The 15,119-nt window shown below is 45.4% G+C and overlaps 1 protein-coding gene across 2 annotated transcripts; it reads right to left on the minus strand.

Annotated features, from left to right (window-relative positions):
- Positions 1-1,991: 1,991 nt before the first annotated feature.
- On the minus strand, positions 1,992-12,934 carry nmur1b (neuromedin U receptor 1b). Of its 2 annotated transcripts, XM_035787625.2 has the most exons (4): positions 12,543-12,933; positions 4,985-5,882; positions 4,272-4,629; positions 1,992-3,542 (listed from the first exon to the last, which is right to left on the minus strand). In XM_035787625.2, exons 2-4 carry the CDS (start codon positions 5,859-5,861, stop codon positions 3,530-3,532), a joined length of 1,248 nt encoding a protein of 415 aa, XP_035643518.1. In that variant the 5' UTR covers positions 5,862-5,882; positions 12,543-12,933; the 3' UTR covers positions 1,992-3,529. The 2 variants fall into 2 exon arrangements, with proteins under 2 accessions (XP_035643518.1, XP_035643517.1); XM_035787624.2 differs by lacking the exon at positions 1,992-3,542 and having other exon boundaries at positions 4,124-4,629; positions 12,543-12,934.
- Positions 12,935-15,119: the final 2,185 nt, after the last annotated feature.

Consider the following 15,119-nt stretch of genomic DNA (forward strand, 5'->3'; position numbering starts at 1 on the left):
TATCTACTCTGGCTGTACACAGTCTCTGGTTGATGTTTCTCTCTTATCTACTCTGGCTGTACACAGTCTCTGGTTGATGTTTCTCTCTTATCTACTCTGGCTGTACACAGTCTCTGGTTGATGTTTCTCTCTATCCACTCTGGCGGTACACAGTCTCTGGTTGATGTTTCTCTCTTATCTACTCTGGCTGTACACAGTCTCTGGTTGATGTTTCTCTCTTATCTACTCTGGCTGTACACAGTCTCTGGTTGATGTTTCTCTCTATCCACTCTGGCTGTACACAGTCGCTGGTTGATGTTTCTCTCTATCCACTCTGGCGGTACACAGTCTCTGGTTGATGTTTCTCTCTATCCACTCTGGCTGTACACAGTCGCTGGTTGATGTTTCTCTCTATCCGCTCTGGCTGTACACAGTCGCTGGTTGATGTTTCTCTCTATCCGCTCTGGCTGTACACAGTCGCTGGTTGATGTTTCTCTCTATCCACTCTGGCTGTACACAGTCGCTGGTTGATGTTTCTCTCTATCCGCTCTGGCTGTACACAGTCTCTGGTTGATGTTTCTCTCTATCCGCTCTGGCTGTACACAGTCGCTGGTTGATGTTTCTCTCTATCCGCTCTGGCTGTACACAGTCTCTGGTTGATGTTTCTCTCTATCCACTCTGGCTGTACACAGTCTCTGGTTGATGTTTCTCTCTATCCACTCTGGCGGTACACAGTCTCTGGTTGATGTTTCTCTCTATCCACTCTGGCTGTACACAGTCGCTGGTTGATGTTTCTCTCTATCCACTCTGGCTGTACACAGTCGCTGGTTGATGTTTCTCTCTATCCACTCTGGCTGTACACAGTCTCTGGTTGATGTTTCTCTCTATCCACTCTGGCTGTACACAGTCTCTGGTTGATGTCTCTCTCTATCCACTCTGGCTGTACACAGTCTCTGGTTGATGTCTCTCTCTATCCACTCTGGCTGTACACAGTCTCTGGTTGATGTTTCTCTCTATCCACTCTGGCTGTACACAGTCTCTGGTTGATGTCTCTCTCTATCCACTCTGGCTGTACACAGTCTCTGGTTGATGTTTCTCTCTTATCTACTCTGGCTGTACACAGTCTCTGGTTGATGTTTCTCTCTTATCTACTCTGGCTGTACACAGTCTCTGGTTGATGTTTCTCTCTTATCTACTCTGGCTGTACACAGTCTCTGGTTGATGTTTCTCTCTATCCACTCTGGCGGTACACAGTCTCTGGTTGATGTTTCTCTCTTATCTACTCTGGCTGTACACAGTCTCTGGTTGATGTTTCTCTCTTATCTACTCTGGCTGTACACAGTCTCTGGTTGATGTTTCTCTCTATCCACTCTGGCTGTACACAGTCGCTGGTTGATGTTTCTCTCTATCCACTCTGGCGGTACACAGTCTCTGGTTGATGTTTCTCTCTATCCACTCTGGCTGTACACAGTCGCTGGTTGATGTTTCTCTCTATCCGCTCTGGCTGTACACAGTCGCTGGTTGATGTTTCTCTCTATCCGCTCTGGCTGTACACAGTCGCTGGTTGATGTTTCTCTCTATCCACTCTGGCTGTACACAGTCGCTGGTTGATGTTTCTCTCTATCCGCTCTGGCTGTACACAGTCTCTGGTTGATGTTTCTCTCTATCCGCTCTGGCTGTACACAGTCGCTGGTTGATGTTTCTCTCTATCCACTCTGGCTGTACACAGTCTCTGGTTGATGTTTCTCTCTATCCACTCTGGCTGTACACAGTCTCTGGTTGATGTTTCTCTCTATCCACTCTGGCGGTACACAGTCTCTGGTTGATGTTTCTCTCTATCCACTCTGGCTGTACACAGTCGCTGGTTGATGTTTCTCTCTATCCACTCTGGCTGTACACAGTCGCTGGTTGATGTTTCTCTCTATCCGCTCTGGCTGTACACAGTCGCTGGTTGATGTTTCTCTCTATCCGCTCTGGCTGTACACAGTCGCTGGTTGATGTTTCTCTCTATCCGCTCTGGCTGTACACAGTCGCTGGTTGATGTTTCTCTCTATCCGCTCTGGCTGTACACAGTCGCTGGTTGATGTTTCTCTCTATCCACTCTGGCTGTACACAGTCGCTGGTTGATGTTTCTCTCTATCCACTCTGGCTGTACACAGTCGCTGGTTGATGTTTCTCTCTATCCACTCTGGCTGTACACAGTCTCTGGTTGATGTTTCTCTCTATCCACTCTGGCTGTACACAGTCGCTGGTTGATGTTTCTCTCTATCCACTCTGGCTGTACACAGTCGCTGGTTGATGTTTCTCTCTATCCACTCTGGCTGTACACAGTCGCTGGTTGATGTTTCTCTCTATCCACTCTGGCGGTACACAGTCGCTGGTTGATGTTTCTCTCTATCCACTCTGGCTGTAGACAGTCTCTGGTTGATGTTTCTCTCTATCCACTCTGGCTGTACACAGTCGCTGGTTGATGTCTCTCTCTATCCACTCTGGCGGTACACAGTCGCTGGTTGATGTCTCTCTCTATCCACTCTGGCTGTACACAGTCGCTGGTTGATGTCTCTCTCTATCCACTCTGGCGGTACACAGTCGCTGGTTGATGTCTCTCTCTATCCACTCTGGCGGTACACAGTCTCTGGTTGATGTTTCTCTCTATCCACTCTGGCTGTACACAGTCGCTGGTTGATGTTTCTCTCTATCCACTCTGGCTGTACACAGTCTCTGGTTGATGTTTCTCTCTATCCACTCTGGTGGTACACAGTCGCTGGTTGATGTTTCTCTCTATCCACTCTGGCTGTACACAGTCTCTGGTTAATGTTTCTCTCTATCCACTCTGGTGGTACACAGTCGCTGGTTGATGTTTCTCTCTATCCACTCTGGTGGTACACAGTCGCTGGTTGATGTTTCTCTCTATCCACTCTGGCTGTACACAGTCGCTGGTTGATGTTTCTCTCTATCCACTCTGGCGGTACACAGTCGCTGGTTGATGTTTCTCTCTATCCACTCTGGCTGTACACAGTCGCTGGTTGATGTCTCTCTCTATCCACTCTGGCGGTACACAGTCGCTGGTTGATGTTTCTCTCTATCCACTCTGGCTGTACACAGTCGCTGGTTGATGTTTCTCTCTATCCACTCTGGCTGTACACAGTCTCTGGTTGATGTTTCTCTCTATCCACTCTGGCTGTACACAGTCGCTGGTTGATGTTTCTCTCTATCCACTCTGGCGGTACACAGTCTCTGGTTGATGTTTCTCTCTATCCACTCTGGCTGTACACAGTCGCTGGTTGATGTTTCTCTCTATCCACTCTGGCTGTACACAGTCGCTGGTTGATGTTTCTCTCTATCCACTCTGGCTGTACACAGTCGCTGGTTGATGTTTCTCTCTATCCACTCTGGCTGTACACAGTCGCTGGTTGATGTTTCTCTCTATCCACTCTGGCTGTACACAGTCTCTGGTTGATGTTTCTCTCTATCCACTCTGGCTGTACACAGTCGCTGGTTGATGTTTATTGAGATGTCGTGTTCTGGAGGCAGAGCTAAGCGATTTCCACTAGATGGGCCGGCTGCGAAGTCAAAATTGGCTATATGTTAGGGTTAGGCATAAGGTTAGCAGGGTGGTTAGGTTTAAAATCTGATTTCATGACTTTGTGGCTGTGCCAACTAGTGTCTACTCTACAAAGCTGCCTTCAGTACATGAGTCATCCCAATAAATACCTACCTGCTACACATTCAATCAGTGATCGATTTAATAATGACATTTTGGTACCTCATCCTGGTTAATTTTGGTACCTCATCCTGGTTAATTTTGGTATCGCCCAGTGAGAATTCCACTTAAAATCCAAAGTCTAGGGCTCAACTTCAACTCTGTTGCTTTCCATCCAAACTCTCGCTGTCCACGTTCAATCAGCTACACATTTTCTCATTTTGGTACCCAATCTTAGTTAATGTTTGTACATTGTTTTGGTACCCAATCTTAGTTAATGTTTGTACATTGTTTTGGTACCCAATCTTAGTTAATGTTTGTACATTGTTTTGGTACCCAATCTTAGTTAATGTTTGTACATTGTTTTGGTACCCAATCTTAGTTAATGTTTGTACATTGTTTTGGTACCCAATCTTAGTTAATGTTTGTACATTGTTTTGGTACCCAATCTTAGTTAATGTTTGTACATTGTTTTGGTACCCAATCTTAGTTAATGTTTGTACATTGTTTTGGTACCCCCACCCCATCACCCTCTATCTAATCAGGGCTTGTATTGCCATATACATGCTGGCCGTGGGGGTTTACGTACACATTCTGCTCCTCTCTGTCTAGGGTGATTCTCTCTGGGGTCCCATTATGTTGTGGCTTCTCATAGACGATACTACGTAGGGTCATTTGGGTGCTACGGGCGTTCAGCATGCGCACGTCGCCGCCACAGAGGCCGGAGCGACACGTGATCTGCTGGAACATCTCCCGGAAGCGGGTGGACATGAGGTTGTAGAGGATGGGGTTGACCGCCGAGCTGAGGTAGAAGAAGACCCCGGAGACGACGTGGACGTACTCGAAGACCAGGTGGTGGTGGCCAGTCCAGGAGCTTATGAAGCTCCACGTGAGACGGTCAATGTGGAAGGGAGCCCAGCAGATGCCAAAAACAATCACCAGTACGCCTGCGTAGACAGTTGGACAGACAAGACAAGACATCTGCAGACTTTGAGAGCAAGAGCAATGTTTAAGTGACAATGAACATGTTTAGAAACTAATCTTTTGGTTTGTACTTTAGCACATTTAAAGTCCCAATTCAACATAAATATTAGACTATAATTTGTCGCATTTCCAGAACATCTTATCTTCTGAGAGCAAGAGCAATGGTTAAGTAACAACAGACATGTTTAGGAACAGTTGTACTTCAGCAAATCATTTTAAATCCCTATTCAATAGAGAGATCGGTCTGTAATCTGTAATTTCCTGGACATCTCCTCTCTATCCTTCAGGCACTATAGAGAAAGTGGATGAGGAACTCACAAAGCATCTTGGTGACTTGTCTGTGGCGCGTCCTCTGCTGGTGCTTGCAGTGGCGATCAGGACCAAAACCCTGCCCGATCCCGAACCCCTGCATGCCCCTCTCCATCCTGAGCTGCAGGCCGATGCGCAGGTACAGCACAGTGATGGTGAGCATAGGCATCAGGAAGAAGACCACCGTGGTCACTTGTATAATCAGGTTGTACATCCAGATGGGCTTGACCATCATGCAGACGGCCGACTCTGGGTATTGGCGGCCAAATCGAGGCCTCAACACGGCCAACCCGTGGAGGCTGGTGTTTGGCATGGCGCACACCATGGACATGACCCACAGCATCAGGATGACACGCTTGGCATGGGTGTGCGTGGCCACGTGCTTGACTTTCAGCGGGTGTAACACGGCGATGTAGCGCTCCACGCTCAGTGCCGTTACATTGAGAATGGATGCAAAGCAGACCGTCTCAAACAGGAAGGTCTTGAAGTAACAGCCACCAGCGCCGAACAGGAACGGGTAGTTGCTCCACATCTCGTAGAGTTCCAACGGCATACCCAGGACTAGGACCAATAAGTCGGACACGGCCAGACTGAACAGGTAGTAATTAGTTGGCGTCCGCATCACCTTGTAGCGCACAATGACGGCGCAGGTGAGCACGTTACCTAACACTCCCGCAGCGAAGATGATGAGGAAGGTAATGCAAACCGGCAGGAAAACAGGCGACCGCTGGAAGCCTCGAAACTTCTCCAGGTACTGACTCCGATTCAGGCACATGTTCTCCATGTCATCAGCACTGACGTTGCCCAGGGCCCAGGACACATTCCAACCAAGCTGGTCAGGAGTGGTGGCAGGCAGACGCAGAGAGGAACAGTTATACTGAGCCATTGGTTTATGGGGACACAACACCTGAGGGGGAGAATGGAAATAATAGGAATGGAATGTTTTGCTTGGTTCAGTGTAGGTTACAGTTTAGCTGCAGTCTGAACAAACAACATTTGGCAGTTGGTGATTATGACGTGACCTATTACGTGCATGCTCATATGTCAGTCATATGTCACAATGAGGGTGTCTTGTCTCGCTTCTGAATTCATCCCAGTCATCAGCAAATGAGCAGTGGGGTAGGTACTGTATGTCTAATATCAATGTGTGTGCAATTACAATGCTAATTCCAGGAAATGTTATCTAACAAAGCCTACTACAAGTTTGGTGTAATTGAATGGTTTTCCTTGGTGGTAGGTTTTTGTGGGTTTTGACACTTATGTAGGTCATAACCAGGTTATAAAATATCACAATATGCTGTATGGCACAACATTAACATGTACATTTTATTCAACAAAACGTCTGTGTGAAAACAGTGTTACAATGTTATGTACGACAGGCTATGACAGCTGTTATGACATGGTTATGAGGTGTTATAAAGTGTTATGACGCAGCCTGGTCTCAAAAACTAGACGAAACATAGTAAATGTAAACCTGGGACATTCAAATTAGTTTGAAATGTTAGGTTTGGTATGGTTATATAAGACTGAAGGTTAGTTAAGGCCAAAATGAAAGGATGTTGGTTGGTCGGGATGGGTGGGCGTGTAACGCTAAAGTTGCGTGTTCGAATCTCATAATTTTAGCTAATTAGCAACTTTTCAACTACTTACTATTTTTTAGCTACTTTGCAACTACTTAGCATGTAAGCTAGCCCTAACCCTTTAAACTAACTCCTAACCTTAACACCTAGCCTAGCTAACGTTAGCCACCTAGCTAACGTTGGCTTTAGCGACCTAGTCACCTAGCTAACGTTGGCTTTAGCGACCTAGTCACCTAGCTAACGTTAGCCACAACAAATTGGAACTCGTAACATGTCATACTTATTTGTAAATTCGTAAGATATTGTACGAATTGCAATTCGAAAAAAATGTAATTGTAATTCGGAACATATTATACAGAATGTGTGATGGACATCCACAAATGAATACATACCATATTAAACTTGACATGTCTTACTAAGTGGAGTGTCTCGAATTTACACTGCCGTTCAAAAGTTTGGGGTTACTTACAAACATCCTTGTTTTCCATGAAAACATATTTGAAATGAGTTGCAAAATGAAGAGGAAATATTGTCAAGACGCTGACAAGGTTATAAAACATTTTTTTAAATTGAAATAAAAAAGTCCTTCAAACTTTGCTTTCATCAAATAATCCTCCATTTGCAGCAATTACAGCCTTGCAGACCTTTGGCATTCTAGTTGTCATTTTCTGGGGTAATCTGAAGAGATTTCACCCCATGCTTCCTGGAGCACCTCCCACAAGTTTGATTGGCTTGATGGGCACTTTTACATACCATACGGTCAAGCTGCTCCCACAACAGCTCAATAGGGTTGAGATCCAGTGACTGTGCTGGCCACTCCATTATAGACAGAATACCAGCTGACTGCTTCTTCCCTAAATAGTTCTTGCATAGTTTGGAGCTGTGCCTTGAGTTATTGTCCTGTTGTAGGATGAAATTGGCTCCAATTAAGCGCTGTCCACAGAGTTATACCCTTCCTTTTTCAAGATCCCTTTTACCCTGTACAAATCCCCCACTTTACCACCACCAAAGCACCCTCAGACCATCACATTGCCTCCACCATGCTTGACAGATGGCGTCAAGCACTCCTCCAGCATCTTTTATTTTTTTCTACATCTCAGGAATGTTCTTCTTTGTGATCCGAACACCTCAAACTTAGATTCGTCTGTCCATAACACTTTTTTCCAATCTTCCTCTGTCCAGTGTTTGTTCTTTTGCCCATCTTAATCTTTTCTTTTTATTGGGTAGTCTGAGATATGGCTTTTTCTTTGCAATTCTGCCTAGAAGGCCAGCATCCCAGAGTCGCCTCTTCACTGTTGACGTTGAGACTGGTGTTTTGCGGGTACTATTTAATGAAGCTGCCAGTTGAGGACTTGTGAGGCATCTGTTTCTCAAACTGGACACTAATGTACTTGTCCTCTTGCTCAGTTGTGCACCAGGGCCTTCCACTCCTCTTTTGATTCTGGTTAGAGCCAGTTTGTGTTGTTCTGTGAAGGGAGTACTACACAGCGTTGTATGAGATCTTCAGTTTCTTGGCAATTTCTCTTATGGAAATGCCTTCATTTCGCAGAATGACTTGGATAAACTTGGATTATGTAAGGTGATGTCATAAGGTGAATGCACCAATTTGTAAGTCGCTCTGGATAAGAGCGTCTGCTAAATGACTTAAATGTGATTAGCTAACACAACGTGCCATTGGAACACAAGGGATGGTTGCTGATAATGGGCCTCTGTACACCTATGTAGATATTCCATAATAAATCATTTAGTAGTCATGTACAACATTAACAATGTCTACATTGTATTTCTGATCAATTTTATTATTATTTTAATGGACAAAAAATGTGCTTTTCTTTAAAAAACAAGGACATTTCTAAATGACTCCAAACTTTTGAGCTGTAGTGTACCTACAGAATAATACGTAGCTAAGCTTCAAATAAAGTGTTATTGATTTCTTTTATTCTTTATGATTTCTCCATATTTCATTGTTGCCCATAATACAGGTTGAAACTGATTTAATATCTGAAGATTACAAATGTGTTACCCTCAGGGGGTTTTACAAATGCATGTTACAATTTTTTTTCATGAACAACAGAACACAGTATGATTGAATCAAGTGGCACAGTAGATACATTTTGGAGGAGCCATTAACTTGTGATTGCATACCTCTTCTGTAATGTGATGCCTTGCTATGCACTCATCCATTTAGAAAACCTTTCATGCACCAGCCAATGTACTGGATGGAGCAAAGAAAGGATACCTTTTTACTGACAAAAGGAACAGAATTGTTTATTTGCATTCCCATTAATATGTTGTTGTTTTTTATGAGTTATGCTACATTTCATACTGAATGAATATACCAAAATGGCGCTAGTGTTGTATTTTCCTCTTCCAGGTGAGATTGATTGATTTCAGATGTTCTGGTCTGTAGCAGGAAGATATAACCTTTCATGAAGGGGTGAATACATCTTGTCTCTCTAATATAACTTTGCTAACACACATTGCAAAATGTAACACAGGAACTAAGCTCGCATGATGGTTAATTCTTGCATGAGAACTTGTGTTGGCTCACAGGAGACCTCGGTTATATTGGTGGCGTGACCTGATTCTCCTGGCAGTGTTAGCCTTCTGTGCTAAAACCAATGTCCCAGACAAGGTTACTCATCACATGCACTTGTTTCACCAGACTGAACAAAAATATAAACGCAACATGTAAAGGGTTGTTCCCATGTTTCATGTGCTGAAATAAAAGAGCCCAAAAATGTTCCATAGGCACAAAAGGCTTATCTGGTACACCTGCTCCCGCTCCCCCTCCCTGGCACTGGAAAGCGCCAGGCTCCCCAGCATTACACTGTCCTGTCGCCATCATTACACACACCTGCCTTCCCCCATCACGCGCATCAGCAATTATTGGACTCCCCTTGACTCAATCACCTGTGTCATTACCTCCCCTATATATGTCTGTTCCCAAGCTCTGTTCCCCACTTCAGGATTAATTGTAGCATGTCGTTGTGTTACCCATGTGTTAACGCTGTTCCTGTCTTGTTCAATGTCTGTTCCTTATTTAAATGTTGACTCCCCGTACCAGCTCCTCTACTACAGCATTGGTTGTTACAGAATCCGTAAGCCATCAAATGAATCATCGGGGAGTGCTGGCTTTCCGGTTGGTGGTGACATCGGGTCTGGGGCGGCGCCACTGATGTAACCGGGGGTGCTTAAGCTCGTCTGGCTTCCACGTCCTAGCTGTCTCTGGGTTTTCTTGTCCCGGTTGGCTCTGCAGGCGCCCATCCCACGTAAGGCCTCAGCCGGATCACCAGGGTTTTACGCCTCAGCCGGCTCGCCAGGCTCCCACGTTCCAGCGGGATCATCAGGCTGTCATGCCTCAACCGGGTCGTCAGGCTCCCATGCCTCAGCTGGTTTGTCTGGCTTTTACGCCCCAACCAGCTTGTCCAGGCCTTCGCCTGGCACATCAGGCTCGCCCAGGTGGGACGTCAGGCGGTGCCCCTAGAGGGTGGGATACTGTCACAACTGCACCCTCTCCCCCTCCCTGACGCTCGAAGGTGCCAGGCTCCCCAGCATTACGCTCTCTTGTCCTCATCATTACGCACACCTGCCTTCCCCCCGTCACGCATATCAGCAATTATTGGACTCACCTGGACTCAATCACCTGTGTCATTACCTCCCCTATATACAGTGGGGAGAACAAGTATTTGATACACTGCCGATTTTGCAGGTTTTCCTACTTACAAAGCATGTAGAGGTCTGTAATTTTTATCATAGGTACACTTAAACTGAGAGAGATAATCTAAAACAAAAATCCAGAAAATCACATTTTATGATTTTTAAGTAATTAATTTTCATTTTATTACATGACATAAGTATTTGATCACCTACCAACCAGTAAAAATTACGGCTCTCACAGACCTGTTAGTTTTTCTTTAAGAATCCCTCCTGTTCTCCACTCATTACCTGTATTAACTGCACCTGTTTGAACTCGTTACCTGTATAAAAGACACCTGTCCACACACTCAATCACAGTTGAAGTGTACCTATGATAAAAAAGTACAGACCTCTACATGCTTTGTAAGTAGGAAAACCTGCAAAATCGGCAGTGTATCAAATACTTGTTCTCCCCACTGTATGTCTGTTCCCCGCTTCATGATTAATTGTTGTATGTCGTTGTGTTACCCGTGTGCTGACACTGTTCCAGTCTTGTTCTGTATCTGTTCCTTATTTAAATCTTGACTCCGTACCTGCATCTCTACTCCAGCATTGGTTCTTACATTATTACTCTCAAATGTGGTGTACAAATTTGTTTAAATGCCTGTAGTAGTGAGCATTTCTCCTTTGCCAAGATAATCCATCCCCTGACAAGTGTGGCTTATCAAGAAGCTGATTAAACAGCATGATCATTACACAGGAGATCTTTGTGCTGGGGACAACAAAAGGCCATTCTAAAATGTGTAGATTTGTCACACAACACAATACCACAGATGTCTCAAGTTTTAAGGGAGTGCAATTGGCATACGGACTGCAGGAATGTCCACCAGTGCTGTTGCCAGAGAATGTAATGTTAATTTCTCAACCATAAGCCGCCTCCATTATTTTAGAGAGTTTGGTACGTCCAAACGGCCTCACAACCGCAGACCACATGTATGGCGTTGTGTGGGCGAGCGGTTTGCTGATGTCAATGTTGTGAACAGAGTGCCCCATGATGGAGGTGGAGTTATGATATGGGCAGGCATAAGCTAACGACAATGAACACAATTACACTTTATCGATGGCAATTTGAATGCACAGAGATACTGTGACTCGATCCTGAGGCCCATTGTCGTTGCATTCATCCGCCACCATCACCTCATGTTTCAGCATGATAATGCACAGCCCCATGTCGCAAGGATCTGTACACAATTCCTAGAAGCTGAAAATGTCTCAGTTCTTCCATGGCCTGCATACTCACCAGACATGTCACCCATTGAGCATGTTTAGGATGCTCTGTATCAACGTGTAGGACAGCTTGTTCCAGTACCCGCCAATATCCAGCAACATTGTACAGCTATTGAAGAGGAGTGGGACAACATTCCACAGGCCACAATCAACAGCCTGATCAACTCTATGCGAAGCCCATACTTATTTAAGGTATCTGTGACCAACCTGTCATAAATCATCATTACACATTTTTCTAAACAAAGCTAAAAGATCCAAATGGATTTTGTCACTCCAAATAACCAATGTAAACTATAATAATCATAACAATAGTAACAATTCAGTTAAAATATTTGGCTCCAAACCAGCCACGGATCCAACTGCATAAACACAGCCTGGACAAAGTCATGATTAATTCAAAACAACAACCTACTGCTCTCTCCCATCCTGCTCTCTCCCGTTCCGCTCTCTCCCATCCCGCTCTCTCCCATCCCGCTCTCTCCCATCCCGCTTTCTCACATACTGCTCTCTCCCATCCTGCTCTCTCCCATCCTGCTCTCTCCCGTTCCGCTCTCTCCCATCCCGCTCTCTCCCATCCCGCTCTCTCCCATCCCGCTTTCTCACATACTGCTCTCTCCCATACAGCTCTCCCATCCTGCTCTCTCCCATCCTGCTCTCTCTCATCCTGCTCTCTCTCATCCTGCTCTCTCCCATCCTGCTCTCTCCCATCCAAATTCATATCAAGTTCAAGATAATTAGCTATGAGAGGTATTAAAATACATACATGAAAGTGGATGTAAAAATATGACTCCCATATTATTTATACTGTATAAATGTATAAAGTATACTGGTCATTTTGACATTCTTTTAGCGATATAGGTACTATAAACAGTGTTGAACCCATAGCTGTATATATTTGGGAATGTACAGTGGGCCTGTCTTGTCTTTGTCTAACAAGAAACACTAATGTACACTAATGCACCTATTTTATGGGCATTTGTTTATAATAAGCATTCATGGTAGTCATTGCAGAAATGTTCTTCCATAGTCATGTGCCATGGATGGAAAGATGGAAAACTTACCTTGTCCTTTTTAAATGTCCTCTTCTTCTTTCTCTTCAGACACGGATGTATGTAAAGGAGAGGGGAAAAAGGTCACATTGATGTTCGTCATTTGTCCTCCACTGCTTGGATTTCAACTTTGCAACGATGACGTCCTCCTATACTTTACCGGTTAGGTTCCCCATGTTAACCTCCTGAACTGCTGGAGTGAAGAGACAAAGAGCGCTGCTCTCTCCTCTGTCTTCGTGAATTGGAGAGCATAGCACCAAACATAAAATCTCTCTCTCTATTTTTCTCTGGGAGAGTAAATGATGCTCAGCTCTCTGTCCTCCTCCTCCCTCTGGTCACATCCCCTATGTACATCTCCTAACTGCACCACACACCTTGTAAGATTGAGTCCTTGACCTGCAGTGAACCACTGACTGTGTCAATTGACATCTGATGTAGTGATGTTTGATAGAGCTTTTGTTCACAGTGGCAACCAATTTAAAAAAGGTTCAACTTTTATTACCCCCCCCCCCACACACACACACACACCACACACACACACACACACCACACACACAAACACAGAGCCCGGCCCCAGTAAAAAGGGCAGTGATGTCACACACAAAAATAGAGTTTACCTTGACAAGATGGCCTCTATTATTTTACCTCTTCAACACGTTGTCCAGGGTGAAAGCTAATGTTCCGACTAAACACTCACCCAATAACCGCTTCTATACAACAACAGCCAAATAAATAAACAAGAGAAGAAGACGTGAACTGTAAAACATCAATCGTGAAAATGCTTAGAAAAAAGTTGTCTCTGTACTGCAAGTCCAATGTTCCGTTTTAAATATCACTTAAACACTCGTTTAAAACACTTCAGTCCACCGTATGCTGAGGTGATGTGGACAAAATGTACCTGATACTTTAATATTACTCATATTTGGTGTGGCAGGTAGCCTAGTGGTTAGAGTGGAGTGGAGGGGAGGTAGGTAGCCTAGTGGTTAGAGTGGAGTGGAGGGAGGTACGTAGCCTAGTGGTTAGAGTAGAGGGGAGGTAGGTAGCGTAGTGGTTAGAGTGGAGGGGAGGCAGGTATCCTAGTGGTTAGAGTGGAGGGGAGGTAGGTAGCCTAGTGGTTGGAGGGGAGGGGAGGTAGGTAGCCTAGTGGTTAGAGTGGAGGGGAGGTAGGTAGCCTAATGGTTAGAGTGGAGGGGAGGCAGGTAGCCTAGTGGTTAGAGTGGAGGGGAGGTAGGAGGCCTAGTGGTTAGAGTGGAGGGGAGGTTGGTAGCCTAGTGGTTAGAGTGGAGGGGAGGTAGGTAGCCTAGTGGTTAGAGTGGAGTGGAGGGGAGGTAGGTAGCCTAGTGGTTAGAGTGGAGGGGAGGTAGGTAGGCTATATACAAGGTAGGTAGGCTATATACAAGGGGTACCGGTACAGAGTCACCGGTATGTGGAGGCTATATACAGGGTGTTATGGTACAGAGTCAATGTGAAGGCTATATACAGGGGGTACCAGTACAGAGTCAATGTGGAGCCTATATACAGGGGGTACCGGTACAGAGTCAATGTGGAGGCTATATACAGGGGGTACCAGTACAGTCAATGTGGAGGCTATATACAGGGTGTTATGGTACAGAGTCAATGTGGAGGCTATATACAGGGGGTACCAGTACAGAGTCAATGTGGAGGCTATATACAGGGGTACCAGTACAGAGTCAATGTGGAGGCTATATACAGGGGGTACCGGTACAGAGTCAATGTGGAGGCTATATACAGGGGGTACCGGTACAGAGTCAATGTGGAGGCTATATACAGGGGTACCGGTACAGAGTCAATGTGGAGGCTATATACAGGGGGTACCGGTACAGAGTCAATGTGGAGGCTATATACAGGGGTACCGGTACAGAGTCAATGTGGAGGCTATATACAGGGGTACCGGTACAGAGTCAATGTGGAGGCTATATACAGGGGGTACCGGTACAGAGTCAATGTGGAGGCTATATACAGGGGTACCGGTACAGAGTCAATGTGGAGGCTATATACAGGGGTACCGTTACAGAGTCAATGTGGAGGCTATATACAGGGGGTACCGGTACAGAGTCAATGTGGAGGCTATATACAGGGGGTACCGGTACAGAGTCAATGTGGAGGCTATATACAGGGGGTACCAGTACAGAGTCAATGTGGAGGCTATATGCAGGGGGTACCAGCACATAGTCAATGTGGAGGCTATATACAGGGGGTACCGGTACAGAGTCAATGTGAAGGCTATATACAGGGGGAACCGGTACAGAGTCAATGTGTCAGTGTGGAGGCTTTATACAGGGGGTACCGGTACAGAGTCAATGTGGAGGCTATATACAGGGGGAACCGGTACAGAGTCAATGTGTCAATGTGGAGGCTTTATACAGGGGGTACCGGTACAGAGTCAATGTGGAGGCTATATACAGGGGGTACAGGTACAGAGTCGATGTGGAGGCTATATACAGGGGGTACCGGTACAGAGTCAATGTGGAGGCTATATACAGGGGGTACCGGCACAGAGTCAATGTGGAGGCTATATACAGGGGGTACCGGTACAGAGTCAATGTGGAGGCTATATACAGGGGGTAC

The sequence above is a fragment of the Oncorhynchus keta genome, chromosome 15 (assembly GCF_023373465.1).
Source record: "Oncorhynchus keta strain PuntledgeMale-10-30-2019 chromosome 15, Oket_V2, whole genome shotgun sequence".
Lineage (NCBI taxonomy): Eukaryota > Metazoa > Chordata > Actinopteri > Salmoniformes > Salmonidae > Oncorhynchus > Oncorhynchus keta.

Excerpts from the sequence above, each read along its gene's own strand:
- nmur1b (XM_035787624.2), bottom strand. The coding sequence starts at position 5,861 with ATGGCTCAGTATAACTGTTCCTCTCTGCGTCTGCCTGCCACCACTCCT. Across the intron at positions 4,630-4,984 it reads ACAAGTCACCAAGATGCTTT|GCGTACTGGTGATTGTTTTT; the intron begins GTGAGTTCCTCA and ends CTGTCTACGCAG.